At 46.0% G+C, this 24,557-nt stretch overlaps 1 protein-coding gene across 2 annotated transcripts in view; it reads left to right on the top strand.

Moving 5' to 3' along the window:
- LOC1274591 (uncharacterized) overlaps positions 1–20,466 on the top strand; it is a 150,444-nt gene extending 129,978 nt beyond the window's left edge. Inside the window, exons 7-12 of one of the 2 annotated variants that reach the window (XM_061642732.1) lie at positions 11,270–11,437; positions 11,579–12,121; positions 12,620–16,680; positions 16,758–16,920; positions 17,003–17,171; positions 17,251–20,466. In XM_061642732.1, coding sequence (XP_061498716.1) covers positions 11,270–11,437; positions 11,579–12,121; positions 12,620–16,680; positions 16,758–16,920; positions 17,003–17,171; positions 17,251–17,428 — 5,282 coding nt within the window. In that variant the 3' untranslated portion in view covers positions 17,429–20,466. Of the gene's footprint in view, positions 1–11,269; positions 12,122–12,619; positions 16,681–16,757; positions 16,921–17,002; positions 17,172–17,250 lie in introns of both variants that reach the window. The other variant, XM_061642731.1, reaches the window with a different exon arrangement.
- The last annotated feature ends 4,091 nt before the right edge of the window (positions 20,467–24,557 follow it).

Here is a 24,557-nt window from a genome sequence, read left to right as displayed (position 1 = left end):
ACGGTCGGGAGGAAAGTTTGAAATTTTATACATTCCCCCCCGACAACTGCTCCTTTATTATTGCCGCACCGCATGAGCAGCCGTTTTCCATTCGCGACAGAAAATGAAACGAGGACGCAATCAGCCATCACTGGGGTGGTAAGATGAAACCCCAATCCTGTGCCGGTTCAATGTTCCTGTGACCATCATCCCACACTCGCCGACACTTTCGAGGAGAAGGATGATGATGATGACGATGTCGTTGTTCAACAGGGTCGCTTGTTATGATGGTTCGCTTTCCCACCTTGGCACTGAAGTCGTCCAGCACCGCGGACCAGAAGCTTTCTTTCTGCGATCTCACTTTCACCGCTCGCTTAAACTAGGACAGAGCCATCCCCTTCAGGCGACAGCAGTGAGAAGGGATCACTGGTCGCAAATGTAGTAACACTTTGTTCTGTCGTCCGCAGCCGTACTTTAGCTACAGTTTTCACGGGGTGCCACGAGGTGAATCATCTACCGGCAATCGTGCTACTGAAGGACAAAGAAGTAACTACTGCGCTATGTATTGCACGTGCATTAAAATCTACCCCTCCTTGGCCCTTTGTTCGAAATGCATTGCACGAAAAAATAAATTGTAGAAAAAAAAACTTCGGTACGCGATATCAATAGCTTTTTGCGTCCAAAACTAGGTCAACTAGGAGCAGACAGCAGATTTTTGTCGAATGAAAAGGCTACACTCTAAAAACTCTGGTACTTCAATAGAACCAGTGAGAGAGTGATACGGTTAACTTTGATACGATTGATCAAACTGTTCGTCTTTCATCGGTGTTTACAAGTAACAGATTGTAGTAATAAGGGAAATTTCTTCGGGATGTGGACATGCATGTACTACTACATATTACCAAATGACACATTAGTACCATTTTATCGGGTTTAATCCATGGTGTGAGTTTGGATGTAAATTAAGCATGTTTTTTCTGCAGTTTACTCTTAATTAAAGCGTTGAAGCAACAATGCATTTAAATCTCGCATCGAATAAGCTGCAAATATTCAGGACTTAACCAACCCACTGTGGATGAAACAATTGATTTCAGATTGGTTTAATTGCATAAAAAATGGACAATTTTCAATAGTTTCCTACAAGAGCAAATTAAATCATGAGCTATGAAGTCTCGCTGATCAATTTGTAAATGATTTATTGTTCCATTTATTTATACTACAAACGCACCAAAAAACTAAACCTCATAGCAACCATACAGATATTTAGTTATGCTGTCTTAGCTTAAAATTGTAAACCAAATCCAAAATGCTCCTTTTGGCCCCAATGTCAAAACCATATCGATTGGATTAAAACAAAATCGGTTCATCGCTTCATTGTGCGTTAAAAAATACAGAAATGTTATTACAGAAAGCATATGACAAGAGCCGTTTATCTCCGAAAACATAAGCAATTCTTCGTGATTTCAGTGGTTCAATTGCGAGGGGTTGGCAAATGCCGATGCTTTTAAAACATCGATTAACAGCAGCACGATAACCATCGTCAAGTATCAGTTAGATTATGTATTACTGCTGAAAGCCACACTCTTTTTGATCGCGTGTTTGTGAAGTTTGCGACACTAAGTTTTTATGCTTGTAAAAGTGGAAGAAAAAACGGGCCTTAATGGGGTGTATCATAAAGTTATTAACTGATGCTCCGGTGGTGGTTGCTTTTTTGCAAGATGACAAAAATATTCAGAGTATAGCCTTATAATATTCTTTTGATCGTATCCCAAACAACACTTTTTTTGGAGTTGAAAGTTTGTTATTAAAATACCTTAAGAAGTTTAGCAAAATCATACATTTAAATGCAAATTCCACCAAATAGTCTTCAATCCCCTTCATATCCTCGCTTGCTAGTTTCTGTAAGTCAAGCCAAACATATGTCAATTGTTAATTCAGTAGCTGACATGTAATTTGTTCATCTTATTACGAGCGTCCCACCCGAGCGCATTCCAACCATAGAGAAATGAGGTTTCGTTAAGATGACGGGGACCACCATCCTTTGCCCGCCCATCCCACAAGTTCCATTACGTTTTCCACAACAATGTCTATTCATCACAACTCCTAACGATGACGGCCCATCTTGGCCATCCCAAACTCCCAAGTATTGTGTGTCACAGCACAGACACTAGCCTCGAGATGATCAAGACATCGATCCGAGACCGTCTTCTTCTGCTAGGCTCTTCGGATACCACCGCTAGGCTGCCACTGTAATTCCCTTTTCACGCAACTGTTGTCCACAAACCCTAACCTGAAAGGAAGAAGGAAAGCAACGGTGAAAGACTTTTCGCAGGCGGCTACACAATCATTTGTGCGGCGTACTTTTGCCCCTAAGTAGCACTCACCACCCGAATGACATGGATCTGCAAATGAAGAGTAATGTTACCGAAGCAAAGAAGAAAAAAAAGAACGATAAAAACTGACACACTCCTCTCGGCCTCACATTCCCGCAATAAGCTCCCCAGTCCGTGCGTCCTCGCTGCTGTTTGCAAAGCCAGCCCCACTAACAGCTGCACATAGACCGTTCAGGAAACGGAGGTTACTGAGTCCTTTGGCAAACCCCGGCGTACACTGTCTTAGCATACGGCCGCATAAATAGCAAAAGTTGTTGACCGAGTCCGGTTACCTTACACACTACCACCACCGACCGACATCGACCGAAGGATGCAAGCGAGGAGTCGTGCGACATAAACAGGGCCAAAACGCCGTGCCGTGGCCAAAGCGTTCAAGACACTTTGTCACAGAATACCCTTGTTTGGGACCTCTCTCTCTCTCTCCCGCTCGATTAGTTTATTTCTTTCTGCCACTTGGGCCGGGTGATAAAAAGAAGGGTGCCAATGAAAGGGAGAAACACAAATCGGGACAAAGCGCAAACGAGTGCCCTAGATTAGGACGCTTTTGTTGTGTACGATGGGAGGAGAGAACGCTTGGATGCGAAACGCAACCCATCGTCCTGTGATCCTGTGATTGTCACCGAACGGTTGCACGCAGATTGAATCAAATGGAGCAATGTCCTCGGTCTGGTCGAGTAATTGTGTCACCGTCGGCAACCAGGACGCCTCCTGGTCCACTAGTTTCAAGCGAAGTGTATGATGGTGTACATCCAGTTTGAGAAGCTGAGAGCTGTTCCATAAAAATGGCATGAAATTAATGATAACAGAGTGCAAAATGGGAGGCCCACGTAACGAAACGGACGGGATATTGTCAGTTATCTTGGGGCCACTATGGCACTATTAGTTTTAAGCACACACGTTCACTCAGTTAATTGCTCATTATGACAGTACAATAATTATGGCTGGTTATGATCACATTTATCGCACTAGACACTCGTTAAATCGTAATCTTGGCAAATGTGGTAGTGGTTGTTTCTAATAAATAGTACATTTTAAGTGTTTGCAGAACTCTGTTAACAGTTCAATTGAATTACACAGCAACTCGTGCGAAGCAATCGTACTCTGTTCAACCAGTTGTACAGCTATGATGATCCGATTTCTTCTCTCTTCAAAACACCTCCAAATTGGGCTTTAATAACCAGCTCAAATCCTCATCCCCGTTGTTAATGCACCTCCTCGCCTCCATTTTCACTAAATTGTCGAAAAAAGCCCCATTTCAACATGCAGTAATGTAATCTGAAATTCAGTTTTCCCGTCAGCAATAGCGCTCGACGCTTCCTTCTTGCCACACACACGCTCGTGCGCCGATGATTGACTTCACGGCAACGCCGACACCATACCGCGTGAGCAGCTAAATATTTTATCAACCATCAAAATAGAACCGTCTCATAAAAATAAAGTGCGTTATTATGATTCCATCTTCTGTGTGTGGTGCACGCAAACCAAAAGCAAACACCGAAAGGGCCATCCGACCCGCCAGGGTTCCTTCTTGCACACGCAAACCTACCGCACCGTGGTGCCGAAGTGTGACGAGCCCTCGAGGACGAACGGCAACACGGCAACCGGTGGTGGCGCTAGCAGTGGCGGCTCGCGGCCGTGCCCTGTACTCATTCCTGTACCTTTGCTGTTGCTGCTGCTGCTGCAGGGTGTGTCTGTCAACTGTCCTGGATCCGCTTACTACGACGTCGCTCTACTTTCGTTTGATTTCGCTCTATTCATCTTGCCCCGTTTGTTTGGTTGCCTCTTTCTTCTGCGCTCAAAAGGACGCAATACATAAGACTATTGCGCTGCAGCAACGAGCGAAGGCTCTACAGAGGGTGTTTGAGGCAACGAAAAAAAAACCACCGGCGTTTTGCCGCAACAGGAACTGCTGCTAGGCAAGGGCCCGACAAAAACGGAGCAAAGGATAAAATGGAATATTTACGCCTTATTGTGTAATAAAAATCCTCTTTTCATTCATCTCTGCTCGGTTTAATCTTTCGTGCGCCATAGCTATACTTGTGCAGCGCATTGCTTGCGCTTTCTTCACTTCCTCACTTTTACAGCCACATCCCTTTCTTTCTCTCGCTGGCATGTTGCCGGGGCTTTTACCCCCTTCAACCGATCGCTTCCTGCGTCCGCGTTTGCTGCAAGTTCTCTGTTTCGCGGCACTACACATCCTTCGCTTCGTAAGGAATCGCTTCCTCAGGGAGATGCCACTATTTCTTCCCTAGCTCTCTTCCTGGCAGCTGCCGCCAGTCGACTGAGGGGCGAATAAAAAAAAAAGAAAAAAACGACCTATTGCTCGCGGGTCGCTTCTGCCGTCGTCATTTATGCCACACCGTGAAGGATGTTTGCTGCTTATTGTTTCTTTTGCTTGCGAGCATCACTTCTTGAATCGCTTTCGAGTGTGTAGTGGTGGTTGGTTTCGAGTTGTTCCTTTTATTGTGGCGCGCGAGGGCAGAAACGTGTACACGGTACGGTTACGATTGAGTGGTATGTGGCCAGATTCCTGCGCATACCGTAGCGTGTATCGTTCCGCGGTTGTCGTTTTACGCCGCACGGTATGACATTCCTTCTTAACATACGATTTACTGTTGGCTAGTACGGATGGGAGAGAAGAAAAAAAACAAACACACTCACCATTCTGCGTTTAGTGCGTAGTTAGACATGTATGCATTACAGTATGACCCTAGTGTCAGGGGTACTCCGACAACGCTTTAAGTTGCCTTTTTTTTTGCTAGCATTGATTCGATTATAATGACTTTAAAGTAAGTGGGTAAGGATACTAAACGACCTAGCGTAAACCTAGAGCGCGTACAGGTTTGCAAGGTGTGAAATGTTCTTCACTGTGAGAAATGCAATTAGATTAATATAACTCTTCTGACGTTACTATTGCAAAATTACCAAATTTATCATAATCATCGCTTTGAAAATCACACCGATACACATAGCAACTTCTATCCGCAAAATAACAGCCACAATTACGGAATGAGTCATTTTATAGTTTGTTTTTCCGTCCCTACCCGCTCTTTCTGCAAGCGTAACCATCACGCCCCGGCAATAGTTCAATCCAGTAATAGTTCCAGTGCGGCGGTAAATTGCCATCAAACAGCGCAACAAAACTCCCCGAGGAGGACGCAGCTATTATGACCGCGCGTGAGACAACATGTCAATTTCCTTCACACTCCTCCCGTCCGTGTCGCGTGCTTGTTGCTTGCCGCTGATTAACCGTACGCAAGGTTTCCGGCCACGGTCGTCGTCGTCGTGTTCCAACAGGCTGCTGTCATAAAGTGTCACCCGAAACTTCATCAAAACACAAACGTATCGCCATCAGAGTGCGATCATCACATCTTTATTCCATTCACCAAGATTCGCCAACCCCGCAACCCATCGACCATGCGCCACGAGCGCTGCAAATGGGCAATTGGAGACCGCAGCCATGCAGTCTGGGGCTCTGGCAGTGTGGGGTTAGAGCCAGTTTGGCCCTGCTGTAATGCTATATCCACAACAATCTCTACCGCTTCCGAAAAGTGTTTCGATCACATGTCGTGTGTGTGTGTGTGTTGGGCGCAAACCCCTGACAGAGCAAGGCTCATTGCCATCATATTTGACGCATCAAATTCGAACGGGGAGCTCGGGGTTAGTAGAGCTGTTCGGTGGAGGTGGTGTGCCTTCTTACGAATATATGTATGTATTTATGTATGTGCCTTCGGCATCGTTTCGGAGCAACGGTGTCTCGTCGTCAGACGATGCCGTCGATGATGATGTTGATGATTTCACTTACAGCAAGTGAGGACAGATCCTGCTCTGTATCGTAACATATTCCACCCTCCCCAAGAACCCGAATGTATAACCGATTCCGGTCTGCTGGGAGGGCGAATCTTGCTGACACTGTCAAACACCATTGATTTTATGGATCCATCGTAAGGCGGTCTAAACCGTCGGGCCTCCATCGACAACGACGATGGTTTGTCAAAAATCCCACGGGTGATTTGCTCGATAAGTACTGCTGCGCTAAGGTTTTGTGTCTTTCGCCCGTATTTGCCACTCGGGACTCGGGAGCAGCAGGTCAAAGTAAGATATCTGAATACGGTGGACGGAGTGGTCCTCCACCCCTACTAAAGCCAACAGACAAATCAATAAACGGTGGAAGGCGTTAAAAAGCGTATCTCCTTCGAGGCTGTTCGACATTGCTTACCAAAATCGTCCCCATCCGGATGCGTCTAAGCTCTAACGATCTGGAAACAACTTCACCGTTTTAATCCTCGTTGATCAGGAGCAAATTTGTAAAACTTTTCCAACACACACATCCTCTCACCTCTGCACAAACTTTGCCACGGAAGGTTGCCCCAGAGCCCGGAGGGCACAACTGACTATCAAACCGCGACTTAACTAAAGTCTCGTAATCATCCCCATTCCCAAATCCTACGAGCAGCAGCAGCAGCAGTCGCCATCCCGTCGGGGTGTGGAGAGAAATTTTATGTAAATGAAACTCGTGTAACACAGCGGTAGGCGAGATACGACGTCACTCACGTGGAAAGCGCTCGGGTATTGTAGATAACAGCACTGCGGGTTGGAGTTTTGGGTGTCTGTTTCGTTCCGTGCTGGGGTAATGCGCTGCACTATTCTGCTCGGGATAAGGATACGGCAACAGCACCAAAGTGGAGAGGCTTTTTAATTTCGAACTCAACGTATGTCCTGGAACGCCGCCACGCTCGCGGTAAAAGTTGTACGTGTATGCGTTCTTTGGCATTATCTGTGTGTGTGTGTGTCTGTGTGTATGTACGATTTTGGTGGAGCAATCTGGACGAAATTAATTTGTAATGCGTGATTAGGTGTAAATTGGTTTGGAGAGGGATTTACTACCATGTCATACATTGCCGCACGTTCGATGCCCACAACCAAGAGGCTTGGTCATGATCATCAGCATCATCATCAGACATCGTCTACATTGCTCGCCACGGTATACTACAGCTGTGGTGCAGTCCCCCCATTCGCATTGAAGCCCCGCAGCATTGCCACGGATTGGCAAGTAATTAACCAAGAGATTAGTGACACCTTCTTCGTTGCTGGCGGTAGACATGGTGCTGGTGGCGTTGTGGAAGCTGGGAAGTGAAATAGAAGCGCATCATCCTCTGTTTGATAGCATCATTTATGGGTCGTTATTGCCCGGAAGTCAATCAGTTTAACGTGCGGTGTGCCTTTAGCTGATTTGTTCGCAGGTGTACTGACGCACTCTTATTTGGCATATTGAGCATAAGGAGGGAGCATCTTACGAATGTATTCCATTACTTGTAAGATGTCCATGGTGCACTTTGCGGTATGATTTTTTTCTTAATTTCACGGAACAGTTCGGGGTATTATGGATTTGTGTGTGATCAAACAAACAATTAGACCTTCTTCTATCGATGGACGATAGTGCTGAGCTCATTTGACATTCTTTTACTTTAGTTTGTGATGGAAAACAGAGGCAATTTTAGTGCGACGTTATTTTGTGTAAATTTGGTGTTTTTTGTGTAAAATTACCACACGATCTGATGATGATGATAAATGCTAAGGATTGGCAACGTTATTTTATAACGGATTAAGAAGAAAGCAACAACAAGTCGATTTTAAAGGACTTTAAAGGAGGGCTGGTGCACTTAAAGTGAAGTTTATAGTGCCGATTTAAGGGATGTTGCTCGAATTCTCCATAATCCTTGCTCAAAAATGTCAATTGCGATCTGATACTGGAGCGTTTTAGCGATGATTATAATTCGAACTAAAATCTTCAGTTATCTTCAACAACTCCTAATCGCTCGCTCGTCAGTCACCTGATCAATTTAATCCAAACCAGGTTAAAGTTTGAAATTCAGAAACTGTTTAACGTTTTCGCTTCATTGTCTTGTCACACCGCCACCGCCCGACACCGAATCGACTGAACATGAACATCAACACTCAAACGAAATTAAACAAGCACTTACAGTAAACCAACAAAAAACAAACAGCACAAAATCGCATCCGCGCAATAAACCGGTAAATCATATAATTTGGTGTCAATTCCGTTTGTCGTCAAAGCCATACCCTCCCCGGGCGTCGCTTGGAGCAAATCGTTTATTTTATTATTATTTTTTCCTCCTCGTCGCCGTGGAGGGTTATAAAATATTCATCATCAGTAACCTCGACATCGTTCATCGGGCAGGCAGGTGAATCGGATTTACATGGTGAAAGATTAACCAACTGAACTCGGTTGCGTTCGTTTCAGTTTTTTTTTTTGCCTTTTTGTTTTAACTCCAAAAAAGGCAAATTCCTTCCCCCCCCCCCCCCTCCCTCCTTCCATCAACGGTTGTTTGCTCGCCTCGGAACACTTCATTGCCTTTTTACAACCCTTTTTGTTTGACTTTTTTTGCTCTCTCGGTGACGCAATCAGGTTCCGCGAAGAAGAAATTTTTTTTTTTTTCATCGGGACATTGCGAGAGTTACACCTTTTTTTCTTACACCTCTCTTTTCGCCCCGGTGTGGCAATTTATCGCAAAACTGGATTAATATCAATTTTATTGGGCTTAAATTACTGCGCTGTTCACGCGAAACCAAACCAAGCCAATGGTGATGGTGGTGGTGGCAATGTCTGTCTGCTGTAAAGGTGCCGTTCGCGGTTCACAATCCGGATCCTATCAACAGAGGCAAACCGTAAAATTCACTCAGTTCAGGTGAGAATTTTTATTACGTTTCAATTTTTCCTACTCTTAATGACAAGCGTAAGGGAACTCCTTACGGTAGTCAGGAGAGGATTGATGGTAAAATCAGTAAGCAAGGACTAAAATCACAACACGGCAGCGGTTGTTGTGTTGTACCAGTGACGGGGGAAGTGGCTGGCACGTTTTGCTGGAAGTGCACCACCACCCTGTCCCATAAAGTGCTCTCAACATCCCTCGTACGTAAGATGTTTGGAACTGGGGTCGGAAACTTGTACGATTTATTCCATTTCACGCCAGTGGCTGCAGGGGGAAAAACGGGCAAAGAAACATAATCCACAAAATAACTCATGCTAAACTTAAATGCACATCACACAGAAGGAAATTGTAGCAGCAGCAGCAGCACCGCGGTTCTTGGTTGAGATTTTCTCCGTTCCCCCTGTACCATAATCACGATTGCCCCTTACAAAAAGATTTTCTATTCCACGGACACCCTGGACCTCCGGGGGGGGGGGGGGGACAGTTGGAACAACCTTCGGGCTTAACTCAATTATCGTGAGATTTCTCACTTCACACGACGACGACGACGATGGTGATGGTGATGATGACAATGATGCCTAGAGGCTGATTATTTCGCTTTAGGAGGGGTTATCCAGCGTCTTCCTTGCTGTCTGCAGGATTGGAAATTGGAATTGAGTTTTAAGCTAAATGTATTACCAACACTGTCAACATGTTTGAAGGATCTGTTAGGTATTGCAAAAACAGCAAGGGTTTAATGTGGTGTGGAACCAGGTTTAATACTGTCTGGTATAATTTATTTAATTGGATATTAATACTAAATATATTTTTTAATATTGCATGTTTTCTTTTGTTTTAATTTTCTTCTAAATTGTACCAACAACAGTTGACGACTCACACACCAGCAAATGTAAAATTCCTCTAAACACGCCAAGCAACAGCAACCCTCACATTACCCACCGACAGCTCACTTGATGAGAGCTGGTGTTTTATTTCATTTTTATGACAAACTCATGCTGCGATCGTGAAAGTGAAAACATGCGACCGTCCCACCCTTCCGGAGGCCGCGCCAGACGGAATTTCCCTTTGCGTCGTCGTGGAGCCGCCAAACGAAATAGAGCAAGAGTATGGAAACGTCGAGACAGTGTGACATTCCAAGCGAACGTCGTGGAAAAGCGAAACGAACACACACACACACACACAGACCAATTTTTCCACCAAAGTGTCAAGCTCAGCCCCATACAACAACAACCCTTGTCAGCCGGAAAACCGTAACGAAGGACTGACACATCATCTACTACTCGGCCACACCACAGTCCCGAAAGAACGGCCGCTAGTCTGTCACGGGTGGTGAAGGTGGTAATACGGTTCGCGAAACAGAAACCCAAATAGGGTGAAATATATTAGTAACGATAGAAAAATGCTGCAGAACAATGAGTAACGTCACACTGCTCAGGAACACTCGAACACAAGAGCCTTCTCCGAATGCTTTTGCGGAGAAACAAAAAACATCAGGGGACACCAAACGTTAGCCCATCCCCGAAACCTGTATGATCATGTCTCGATCTTGGGGATGTGTTCGTTTGTGTTTACACTTTGCTTCGACAACAACCGTAAAACTCATTCTGCTTCAGAGCGGCGCTTACTTGAGGAGAGGTTGTGCTCAAACACAGCGTTCATAAATAAATAGAAAAACGCATCAGTCCTTCGATGCCGGGTCGGGTTCGGGCATGGTTTTGCATAGCAAGTGAGCTAAATTACAAAAGAACGTAACTCACATGCTCCTTCTGTGGTGCTTGTTACGTTGGCCTTTCCACCCTTTATTAAAACATGCCCTAGCTCGCAGGGGACACCGATTTTACGCCTTATTGCGCAAGCAACCCTTTTCCTTTTCCCCTTTAGGCAGGAAATGATGGCACCTGGTGCCACAAATGGTGCGCCGCAGACAGTCGATTTGAGTATTAATTCAATTAGGTTTAGAGCTTCGTACGCCCAACGGGTAACAAAATCAAATGATAATTAAACTGTATCATTACAGTACAGAGCAAGGCATGTCAACACGGATTTTGAAGTCCAATTTCCCTTTAAAAAAACTCAATTATGCACACTGCTAACTGCTAAGTAGCGTCTTACAATCTTATCACTCACCATTCCTTGTGCTTTCATTCCTTCGCTTCTTTGCAGGTTACTATCAACCGGCTGGTCCGCTGATATCGCCTCACCTACTGGGTCAGCCGCCGTCGCAGCACGGTCCGAAAAGTGGTCCGGATGGCGAGGCGCTCCTGCAGAGCCCCCAGCAACCGCCCGCGTCTTCTACGGCCGACAGTACGGACAGCGACGTCCTGCTGACAGGTACGCCCGGACGCTCCCCCGCCAACGATCTCCCGATGGGGTTCCATCCCCCCCTCCTGCGCCCACGGGCCGCAGTCGCCGTAGCAGCCGCAGCCGCCGCCGCTGATGATGCCGATCGTTATTTTCGTTCCGTATTTGCAGGTGGCGGAGTTGACCTGGGGGGTCATCGCTCCCAGCCCTACGGTGCATCCCGGTACGGTCCGGCGACCGGTGCTGGTGGCCCACCGACCAATCTCTACCCCCGCCCAATGCAGATGCACTGTCCGCCGACGTATCTGCCGCCCGGGTACTACGCACCGTCTCCCTACGGACCACAGCCGCCCCCACCCCATGGGCCCCCGCCGGAGATGTACTACACGCACGCCTACTCACCCCACTACTACCCAAAGTTTGCTCCGCCCTACTATCCGACCTCCCGGCGGTACTACCCCGGGCCCGGACCGGGTCCGGAGCATCACCTGTACGAGCAGGCACCACCACCACCCAGTAGCGCACAGGGACCGCCGGGACCGCCGCCACCACCGTCCGGGGCACAACTCGTACCTGCTGGACCCCAGGGTCCTCAGCATCTGGATCACTATCCGTACTCGCCATATCCAGGGTATGGTAGTCCAGGGCCCGGCTCAGGTGGCCAGTGTTATCCTCGCAACCTACAGCACCCGCCGCCACCGCCTGCGTATATGGGTAAGCCAATGTATGACAGCGAACTCATCTCTCATCATCTCACTTCCGAGTACGTCACCTTGTGCAAGCATTGAATCCTTGCGTCTTTCTGTGTGTTTTTCTCGCTCTCTTGAACCTTTTGAAGTATCCTTGTGCATGATTTCACGTCATCTGTTTATTACTATTCCAAATTACTTACGCTCTTTATTTCTCTTGATTAATTGACATATCATTTTCGTTCAATCAGTTCCATTCTAAAAATGTTCAGTTTTGTTGTTTACCAGTTACTTTGTTACTGATGCATGAGAATTCATTTTAAATACTTTGGAGTGTTATCGCTTTATCAGTGAATATTGCCATTTAAATAAAATTTCATAATTTTCTTCCATTGGAAACGAGAACAAAACTCAATCTGGATCATTTCAAAGTACATAAATTTAGTTTTAATGTTTAAACAACGAGTTGTAGTGTTTGAACTCTCGCTAACTTGTGTCCGTTTTCTTGTCTACTCCATCGCAGATGCGCATTACACAACCAATTGTCCATGTCCGATGCAGTGTCCAAAAAACGTCAATGCTGGGTCCCTTATTGGTATCAAGGCCAGTAAGGGCCCAGTAGCCACAAACAACCATATCGTACAAAACCAGCCGAGCACGAGAATCAGCACTACTACTGAACCGATCACGATATCGTCTAGCTCGTCCTCCTCGTCGGCGTCGTCCTCCTCGTCTCCAGCGCCGCTCGACATTCACGCACCCGTCGTCGCCACTACGACAGCAGCCACAACCACGCCCGTCCGGCAGATGGTGGCCGATGCCGAAACACCGCCAAATGCTGCTCCCAAGCAGCAACCGCATCCATCACACGGATATCACGCACATCACCATCACGGGGTACCTTTACCGATGGAAATGCATTCACAGGGACCACCGGTCCATCATCCACACACGTATCCGTACCACTATCACCATCACCATCCGGGTCCGCTGCATCATACGCCGCATGGGCCACTTCAAACGGAGGTTACAACGCCACAAAAACCCGCAGTGACTGCAACGTCCACTTCGCCGGTGACTACTACCATTAGCTCGGCTACCAAACACAGCACACCGGTATCAACCGTGTCAACGGCTGCCACCACCGGAATCAATGCACATCATCCAGAGAAGATGTGCTACAAAACGGAACTACCGATCAAACCCGAAACCGCGACCGATCTGCTCTCGACGCCAATGCACTACGGTAGCCCGTACCATCATCCTTACCATCATCCAATGGGCTATTACCACCATGCGAAGCTGGCTGATCTGAAGGAGGAAACACATCATGGCACGCTCACGCCACCCTACTCCATATCGAGCAAGATGGCGCTGCTTGAAACTCCCGATATGAGCCCGGTTCGGGTGTCAACCGCACTGAACGTGCCTCCCGTGAACGTGCTTGCGAAGGGAGTTGATTGCAGTGACAAAACACACAGCAAAGATGACAAACTATCAGACATTCCGGTGTCGACGGCGATCGTGAAGCAGGAAATCGAAGAGTTTAAGCTCCTGGAACCGCTGGTCGGAGCAGTTTGCAAAAAGGAAGATTTCGAAGAGACGGGTCCGGCCATGACACCGGACCTGCTGGATGAATCGATTGTAATAAAAAAAGATCGAGATGAAATGAAACCAGTCGACAGGTCGATCTACCATCCCGAGCACCATGTGCCGGTCGATCATCACCAATTGCACCACCATTTGCAACAGGTGCGTGATTCCTCGCACATACCGCACCACCTCCATCACCACAGTGCCAGTACAAATCTATTGCATGGGTCATCACCGCACCATCACCACCATCTGCATTCGCATTACAATGTGCAGCAGCAGCAGCAGCAGCAACAGCCCTTAATCACCGGTCTGCTAGTGGAGAAGGATGATGTGAAAACCGATGCCAAACTACCTCCGGATAGCAAGAGTTTACTCACCGAACTCGTGCTAACGACGGAAGCGTCCATGGTGGAAACGCCCAAAATGGCGCAATCGATTCCAGCAGCGTCGGCGACAACTGCGGCGGCTGCGATAACATCAAAGATGGACGAAGTCTGCAAAAGCACGGCCCAGCAATTGAGGGGAAACAGTAGTGATAATAGTTTTAATCTTAGTGATAGCCTAATCCCCAACGTTGCTGGCGCCTCCGAACAACTGAGCTCAATATCAAAGAACAGTGGTAAAGTACAATCACATGACAGCTGTGCTGGCAGCCTAGATCCTCCCTCGCCGGTACCGATACCGGCGTCGACCGTCAAACGGAGACCGCTGCTGGTGGCATGCAAAAAAGCAACACCGAAGCAGTCACCTCCCAATAGCTATAAGAATCTGATCAAACGTACAAAAGGCCTGGAGGACGATAATGACCCGCAGCCGCAGTGTCCGGAACCGGTAGAGCTAAGTGAAGAAGAGGAAGAGGACGACGAAGAAGAGGAGGAGGAGGAGGATGAGGACGAAGAGGACGAAAACGACGAGGAGGATGACGATGAGGAAGCGAATCCGGAGGAAAAGGTTGAGGATGTGGAAGACATCGAGTTGCAGGAGCAGCGCCTAGTGCAGGCAGAAAAGCGAGCACTACAAAGCGAACAGTCAGTGGATCAAAATGGTCGCAAACAGCGCCTTAAGAAACGGCCGGTATCGAAACCACGAAGAAAAAGTTGCAGGAGAAAGCTTCTCCGGACACTATCGGGAGCACCAACTGATAAGAAACAGCCTAAGACCACACCGGAGGCAGTTAGCTCGGTACGCACACGATCAGTCAAGCGGTTCTATCGGGTGTTCCGTTCGAGCATTGAGTCGCTGAAACGATTGCCAGTGTCAATTCGGGAACGATTGTTGCGTCGATCGAGCGTAACGCTCCTATCGATCCGCCGAAATGCCCGCAAAAAGTTCTGCAAATCACAACAGCAGCCGCAGCAGAGTCAGCAACATTCACCAGCGATACAAGAAACGAAGGATATTGTCTCCCTATCCGAAACACAGCCATTAGTGGCGGCTAGTGAAAGTGAGGCGAATACTACTGCAACAGAGGTCGAAAACACATTACCTAACTGCTCTGAATTACTCTCTTCAAATGAGCTGGATTTGACAGCAGACACCAATAACACAGCATCCGCTGTCCACAAGAATCAAACAGTATCGGCACACGCTCCAGTGGATGCCACAGTTTCAACACTGTCTAATGTTGATCGAACGATCGATCTCGTGGCAAAAGGCTACTTTTCTGAACCAGAATTTTTCAGCGGAACAGATCTGCAAATCCATTCGCGGAGTTGGTTAAAGAAACTCAAACAACAGCAGCAGCAAGAGGGACGTTCGCATTCGGAACAGAGCCGGGGAGCTAAAGGCCGAGAGCGCAACGGGGAAGGCAACAAGAAAAAGTGCAAGTCAAAGTGCTCTCCATTAGCAGCTGATGTCACCTTGCCGGATACCCCAGCGTCCGGCACTACTAAGAGCAAACATTCAAAATCTAAGTCTAAGTCTTCTAAAACTACGCCCACGGAGAAGGTGGACTTGGTGACGCCTTCCAATCCAGAATGTAAAGATACTAAAAGTACCAAGAAAACAAGTGCTAAGGAACGTAAAAAGGATCCTTCATCAAGCAGGAAAAGAAAACAAAAGGCACAAACGGACGATGGTGATGAGGTGCCGCATGCTTCGAAACGAAGCTCCACTCACAATCCTGAACCAACGGTCAGTACAGTGGAATCCTTGTACCATCGTGCTACCTCGACGCCCATCCCCGCTCCAATCGGCGAAGTTGCTTCTGCATCGGGTCCTGACGATCGCGAAGAAGATGGCAGTAAGGCAGCTGCTCTGTTTGACGACAGTGTAGTTACGCTGATGGATCAATCCTCGGTCATTGATGATCGGGAAACGGACTTTGACGATGCGGCGACCATGTTGGTGGAGGACGATGTGGCTAGCGTTGATACTAACGTGCTCGTAAATCGACACAACAATAATAATAACAACAACAGTGCTGTCACGGACAAGAACTCTGCGATTGAGGAACAGCAACGTATTGCTGCCGTACAGCTCGCTCTAAACGCTCCCATTCAAGCGATCATTGCCGAAGGAAAGGAAGGCAGTGAGCTTGAACCACCTGAAGGTATGGAGCCGTTCATGGACGAACCACTGGAAGAGGAGGAGCTGAAGGCAAACGGACAGTTAAATGCTGCGAACCATCAACCCGAAGCGACGGCCAATGTCCTGCAACAGCCGCCACCTTGTCCGTTAGCGGCGCCTTCGCCGGGCGATCAACCAGCTTTAAACGCGCACTACGACGACGATTACCGGGAGCTAGAAGAGGAGGAACTGTTGCCAAAGCGAGGATCAAGTCGTTCGGTCAAGCGGCGGCGATCGCGATCGAAGACAAAGTCGAAAAAATTCAGCACGAAAAAACGGCATCGTCCGTCGACGCACCGGAACATTGCGGCTGAGTTAGAGGAGCTGACTGTGCCAATACATCCAAGCTCTAGCATACCGCGCTGGAGTAACGGTTGGACATGGGAAGGACAACCGTTTCAGGGGATGGTGTTTTTGAACGTGAGTGCTTTTGTGCGCCCGAGTAGAGAACGATCGTGTTGTACTAACGAAACCATTTCGTTTCACTTTAACTGCAGAGTGATGATCCACCTGTACTGAGAACATGCTATCCAGCGATGCGACATCCCTTGGGAGACATTGTCAAGCCACGTGACTGCGTATTGCTAAAGGCGGGCAACAAACGCGCGGAGCTGCCATATGTTGCGAAAGTAGCACATCTTTGGGAAAATCCCGATGACGGTAGGAAAGCTACAATTATTGGCGTGTGCTTCCAGTGCCATGCGAGTGCTCTATCCACTTACGATTATTTTTCTTGTTGCAGGTGAAATGATGATGTCTTTGCTGTGGTATTACCGGCCCGAACACACCGAACAAGGTCGTCAGCGTACGGACGGTCCGGATGAGGTGTTTGCTTCGCGCCACAAGGATCACAATAGCGTGGCTTGTATAGAGGATAAGTGCTATGTGCTAACGTTCAGCGAATACTGCAGGTACTAAGACCGCCGACGAGGGTCACATTTTAACCCTTTTCGCAAGACTACTAATGCACCATACCATGTCCCATTACAGATTCCGAAAACAACTGAAAGGAATTGAGGAAAATATCGATGAGCAACCATCGATCGTGCCTCCGTTGAGGCGCGAAAACCCGCGCCTTCCACCACCGATCGTGTCCCCAGAGGCGGTACTGTACTGTCAGCGGGTTTACGAGTTCCGCCATAAGCGGCTCCTAAAATGCACCTCCTAGTGAAGGTGGGAGTGTGTGCAGCGCACCCATGCTAGCAAGAGCACGAAGCGGAGTTCGGTCAGTACTACGGCACCGGGAACGACTGCCGGCGTTACTCTGACTAAAGATGCTACCGACTAACTCACTATCCGTTCGGCCCCTGAAAGCACACGCTGCACACGACAACTGCTTCTACATATCCTGGGTCAAAACGCTCCCTCAAACACACATACACACACAAACGCGCGCACACATACTTACACTGCGTGAGGAGCAGCTTCTCCATATCCGGATCTAGTCCTGGACGAGTGGGTACCTCACTGCTGCTGTTCCCTCGAGCCAGTAGTGTTGGTATGCCCGTTCTATTTTTTTGTTGCGAAAGCATAAATCAGTCACCTTCACTTTCGGGATAAACTTGCCTCCAACGTTTGTGTGTGAGTGTGTGTATTTAATAATTGTATTATTATATATTTATTACAAAACCTTTGCATCATGTGTGAGATCCGGTTGTAAGGTTTCGTTCTACTTTTCTTTTTCTTCTCTTTCCCGAAATGTCTGTTATTTAGTTTGATGATTTGTTAATAATTTTATTTGTACATACACTTACTGCAACACCTAGTGTGTCTTTTTGCTAATGTACAATTCAATTGTATGTTGCCCTCCCCCCCCCCCCCCTCCCCCCTCCCTAAAATCACCCAGTAGCCGCAAAATCGGCCAACATAGACTCTAAGACAAATGGTTCCAAATTATCCCAGGATGCGTAATAGGATGGACCTAGTGAAAGGTTAACTAGCGTTCGGTCACGTTCCTATGTGATGAGCGCGTTCTAGTGTGACAAACACATTTCCCAGACAATCCCACACACACACACACACACACATATAGAGAAACAAAAGTGGACGTAAGGAAATGTTGCTAATGAATCAACGTTCAAAGGTGTGGGGCGCCATCCAGGCAATAAGAAGGGATAAAATTAACACAATTTGAGCGAATTATTTGAGAAACTGCATTTGATATTACAACATTACACTATATATATATAGAAATATACATACGCTACGGCAGCCAATTCCTGGGGCAGGAAGTATTTCAGATTAAGCTCTACAGTATACAGTGTTCATTGTGCGAAATGCGGCTTGCCCGTTCAAAGTTTGAAACAATAACAAACAGGAGGCGAAAACGTTGTACTAAAAACCTGTCGGTTGATGATGATGATGAAAGATGATTAACGTTGAGGAAAGATTTAATAGGTATACAAACATTTAAAAAGCATATTATATATGATTATATACATACAACCTTATATATATACAACCAGTAATGTAGATGGAACAAAAACAACAACAACAACAAAAACAACAACACAAGCTAAGCGTAAGAAACTAATTGTTATTAAGACAGGTTAAGCATATACAGTACCTTATTATTTAACTGATAACTTGCTGTAGGATTGAGAGAATCAGACAAGACAAGGAAAAGAAAAAGAAACGTATTGAAAAACAGCAGCCACGATGGAGCATAGCTTTTACTGACTGACGCGAATAATGCAATTGAAAAAAAAACATTTCAAACAAAACATCAACTGCGCATATATACGATTGTGGTGCTTTTACCTTAGGGCACCCACCGCAGTACTGCGGCTGGTTGAAGGATCCAGGATGTTAGTAAACTACCAACTCCCCAATACATACATTCTACGTTTGGCGAGATAAACGCGGCAAACGATGCATGTAATTAAATTATTGAGAACAAAACATCACACAGCGACGTTTTTTTATGTGGGATTTTATACTATTTGGCCTCCCTATGGTCTATTATTGACACTTTTGTTCAATTTTATTTGACGCGAATGTTGTGTTTTCCCTCTAACATCCAACTGCAAATGCATCGATAATCGGTAATGTGCGTCTGTTTTTATGACTAGCTGATGTGGAATCAGCTCCTATGCTGATCCTCAGCTATGTATGCTGGTTTTCGGCCTCGAGTCAGGAAACGATTCTTCCTGAACTGGTTTGAATGCGTATATCAAAGCGTTTTAAAGTAATTGTAATTGTTCGGATGGTTCGAAAATAAAAGATACATTTTGTTCTAAATATGTTTCACCGGTCAACCAGCTGTTGTATCGGTACACGATGGACAGTATTTTGAACCATATGAGCGAACCTCTACGGGGAGCGGATAGGGAAGCAACACGAATCAAAATCACGGGGGGGACTCTTTACCTAAAACTTATCACGATACCGACGATGGGCGATGAAGAGAAACAGGAAAGTAAAACACGCGGAAAGAGGGAAACAACTAACCATACCAAATCAATATTATGCAAAATTTTAACCATGTAAGGATATTAAAATTAGAGAAATTGTTTTGTTTATTTCATCGGTTCGATACGCAGTCGCAGCAAAGAGGCAAAGCAAATCTAACGATAGAAGAGTAAATTCAACCCAGTCTAGAAACGACGAGTATACAACGTTCATTCTATTTTACATATAGCAACATTACGTTTACGACGCGAGTACCGAAGTACGTGCAACTGGGTAGAATGGCTTAGTATCTAGCACGAGGTAATTACCATTAATCGGCTGATTGATTTGATCCTCATGCAGGCTGAAACTGAAATGTGTCGTTTAATCTGTCTAGAAGGAAGCTAGCCACTTTGAAGTGAACGCATTAAAGCAGTGCATTAACTAACTCATTCGATTGTAATTTTAGTGCATGGGGAGCAGTGTGCAAGTAGCGCATTATCGAGCATTGATTGAGTTTTGGTTGCGTTTTGCAAGCCGTTTGCATATGCCTAGCCTAAGAAGGAAACCACTCAACAGGCAACACACACAACACCCATTACGAACAACATTAGTGTGTTTTAATGCCAAACGGTGCAAAATTCGTGGTAGCCTTTTTTTTCGTAGAACTGTTTTAAAGACCGTTCCCAGTGACTGGTATAGGCGTAGAGAAGAAACGATGGAAACAATTTACTACACTAAGTACACACCTAGCTCCTACGTGAACAAATCAGGAATCAGGAAAAATAAAATAATACCCCCAATAATTATTTAAAACATGTTCTTCTTTTATTTTCGTGTATTTATTAAATTGCTTCGACTTGCTTCGTATTTGCCAGTTGGTTATTCTTTTGATTTCGATTTGGAATTACTTAACCTGCACTCTGGCACCAATCGACTAAGACTTCATTCATGGAAAATGTATGTACAGTGGAGTGCCGTTTATCCGGACTCATCGGGACTTGACCTCGCCCGGATATGCGAATAACACGGAGGGTCAAAGAATATATTTAAGCACAATTTCTTGATTTTTGTTTGAAATTTATCTTATGTTTTGATACAAATTAGCAAATTTTTATTAACTTTATGTTTTTAAATGAGAATGTTTGAAATTTGCCTTGAATTACAGTGTTTTTTGTTATGACAATGTGCTCTGATAACCGTTTTTTCAAATATCCTCCTCAGGACGCAATGTCACCATTGTATTGAACTGTCATTTCTGCACAGCACGGATAAACGGATAGCCGGATAAAAGGTACCCGGATAAACGGCACTGCACTGTAATTTGACAGATTCCAGGCGACGTTTGTCTTGGTTGTTCGACATGTCTGCCGGTGCACCTCCATATACGTTAGTTAGGGCAAGGTGGAATATGGAGGAGGTGTCTTCTTAGCGTTAGGCATGTTGCCATTTTGAGATTCAGTTTAACAACAGCCGTCGATATTTGTTTACAGGCAGCAGCCGCAATATCACATGGAAAATGCCGATTTATGAAGTGTGGATGCAAAATACAATTTTTTTATTAAACGAAAACAATTCATTTATCATACCCGTATACTAGCAACATTCGTCGCATTTGACAACTGCCGTCAATCCTGGTTTTGTGCTTTTTTTTCTAAAGCCTTGATGGCCAAATGTTCTGTATGATGGCACCTCCTTTCTACCCACTTTGAGTTAAAATCGGATGTCTTGTTCGATTGCTGCCAGAGTGCCGCCTTAGGTAAGTGTAAATTTTTTTTTGCATCCGAAATATATTTATAAACCGTTATGTTTGTACTCTGCACCGAACGAATGAATTTTTGATTCAGTATTTTGATTTTTATCTTATTTCTATGGTTAAATTTACATGTATCGAAACAATTTTTTATCAAAATTTTATGTTTTGTGAGCATACATACATTATCGGCTAGTTTAAACCTCCATTCGAAAATTCCTTCCACGCATTTGACATTTGCGACGTTTCCTCTTCGAAAACATGGTGCCGCTCGTTCCTTTTCGCTTGTGTGCGTCACAAACGTCAAAACGCCAATTAAACAGAAATAAAAATACATTTTTGTGAAAAATAGGATATAATTCTTCGTGTACGGTGTCTGACGTGTGTTTGCGAGTGGGGATTAAGAATATTTGTGTTTAACAAGTGCGTACTCATTCGAGCAGCTAAAGTTAAGCCAAAGTGCGTGCTGGTAAATTAACTCTATACTTTGGCAGCAGACTTCAAAGTTAACTTCGATACAAAATCACCCTATCTGTTGAGCTCTCTCGGACGCAGAGCCAACGCCAGCGAATGCCTTTTGGCAGGGAGAAGTTTCTCGCACCGAAAAAGGAGCCAATTAGGTTCAGTTTCCAATCTAAAGCTACGATTCAAAAGGGAATCAGCATAAAATACTTTACAGGATCAGGAACAACATGTTTTTGGCCTATGCAATCTCTTTGGCTAGCCGCTGCCCATCGTATTTGGATGTTTTACGGATAGATGGAAAATGTCGATACTCCATTAGGCCGTGTTTGCTAAACTAAAGTTAATTTGAGGGCGATCAGAAACGTGAACAGGACGTGTCAGTAGGAAATTAGGATCAGAAGCAATATGCATACTACAATTAGTGGGGCAAAGAAAAGAGTTACATTTAGATCGGATTCTCATAAAAATTGATTAGCGGAGGAAACAAAAAAGAACTAACAAACGTGTATTTTATGAAGGTGTGTGTGTATGTGTGTGTGTGTGAGAGAGAGACCTCTGCATGAGCTTAGAATATTTGTCTAAATGTGTTTGTGTGTACGCATAGTGAAGAAATTTTATTTTCCCATCAAGCTTTGAGTTTGTTTCTCGGTGCCCCAATTTTACATCAAACTGTTAATACGATTGTTGAAATGGTCCAATACTTTGTTGAATTCGTTGCTACAAAGTTTCGAGGTGGAAAAGGCATTAATTTCTTGTATGTAACTGTATTCACACTCGTCCATCGACGACGTCGTACATGGTTTTGACAGGAAGGGAAAATTGAGCGAATAGATTAGATGGGAGCGAAACAGAGCGCAGGATAGAGAGCAGAGTACGATGAAAGAGATGCCATAATTTCACGATTGATTATTAGAGAGCGGGAGTTGATTTCATGAACGGTGGAAAGTGTGAATGTAAATGAAAAAATCCCATTTCAACGCATCAATCGCACGGCGCACCGACGCACGGGGGCCGTAAAAACTGTATCGAATATGATGCACACTACATGAATGGCACACGTCCAATAGCCGCATTTAAATCATTTGTGAAATATCCATACGCTCATAGAAAACCAACGGTCTCACTATCAAACTCTCTCTCTCTCGCTCTCATTTTGCAAATGCGGGAGCGCTATCTCCCTTCGTTCGAGTTTGACAGTGACAGCACTAGCAGGCAGGCCAAGTTTCACTTTGCGAAGGAATTCCGCTGAGAAGGTGCTGCCTGTCTGCGTTCATGTTCTGTGGGGAATTAAAATGATTCTTTCTTCTCCTAACGTCTAGCAAAGAGGAAAAAACGAAGCTCAGCGCTGTGAATCTTAGTGCAAAGTGTGTCCGGTCCGGTCCAAACGTCAAGTTCCCTCGAGAAAACGCAACCCATACGCGACAGGCAACGATTGATCGAATTGGCTGGTGAGGGCCCCGTGCTGTGTCAGTGAGCAAAAAAGAATCACGTTATTTCACACAGTGGTGGAAGAAGTGGGATTGAATTTCAGTAGCAAGTGGCGCATTTGATCAACGGTGCTGGTTTTATAACCCTCTGTGTGGATACGTGTGCTTATTAGGCCCGTCAACGAAAAGTACGCAATACAAAACACACCCCAGCAGAGCACGTCGTCCGTTCTGGTGTGAAAAAGTGTGTGCCCTTTCTTTCGCAGCGAGAAAACGGCGCATCGCCTCCAACCATTCCTCGAGAGTGTTCTTCGGTGCAGGGCTGTCGGTGAAAAGAAGAATTCTCATTGTGAGGCGTAAGAAGCGCAATCAGCACAACAGCCGCAGTGAGAGTGAGCATTGAAACGCAGGAGCAAAACCAATAGTCAAGTTGTCCTCGACAAACGTCCGCTACACTGCTGGTGGGCTGATGCATGTGTGATCGCGCGCGCGTGTGTGTGTGTGTGTTTGTGGTTTTCAACGTCAACGTCGTCGAAGGGCACGGCCACACTAGCCCATCCCAGTGTGAAAAGTGAGTGTGTGAAGAAGTGTACGCGCCTGCTTTGATCCGTGTGCCGTTGGCTGGCAGTGAATGTAGCAAGGTGCTTGTTTTACTCGACGAATGATTCAAGAAAGTCACCTGTGCTGACACACAAACCTCTCCCTTTCAGACACACACACGTACACATACGCGTACGTCCCTTGTTCAGATCGCCTTTTGCTCTGGGTCTTCCCCGCTCTCACGCATCCACCGCGGCTCGGTTCCAGCGGTGAGAGGACAAGGCTTTGTTCACAGACCGATCTGGGAGAGGTCAACGGGAAATACATCCCGCAAGCAAGCAACCAAATAAAAAGATTGTGTGTGTGTGAACTTCTGCTGCCGTCTTGTCGTGGCCCTGTGAGGATAGGATCCCTCTTCCCGGTTGAGGTGTAGTGTGTTTCTTGTGTGTGTGGGGGCTAGTGTATGTGCGAACCACGGACCTATCAAGGTGTGTGTGCGTCCGAGTGAGTGAGCGAGCGAGCGAGCTTGCCAGCAAATCCATAGTGAGCAGCAGCAGTGAGTAAACGCGTGGTGCTGCCAACATCGCCGTGTGCAGTTGTGTGTGAGCAGTGTTAGTGGGTGTGCGTGCGTGCGTGCGTGTGTGTGTGCGTTTGTTCGATTGCAAACGGGCACGGCGAAAACGTGCGTGGGAGTGCGTAGTGAGCAGCGGCCACTAGCCAGG

The sequence above is a fragment of the Anopheles gambiae genome, chromosome 2, assembly GCF_943734735.2.
Source record: "Anopheles gambiae chromosome 2, idAnoGambNW_F1_1, whole genome shotgun sequence".
Taxonomy (NCBI): Eukaryota; Metazoa; Arthropoda; class Insecta; order Diptera; family Culicidae; genus Anopheles; species Anopheles gambiae.
Note: the sequence above shows the minus strand (reverse complement) of the source record. Positions and strands in the feature narration are given on the sequence as shown.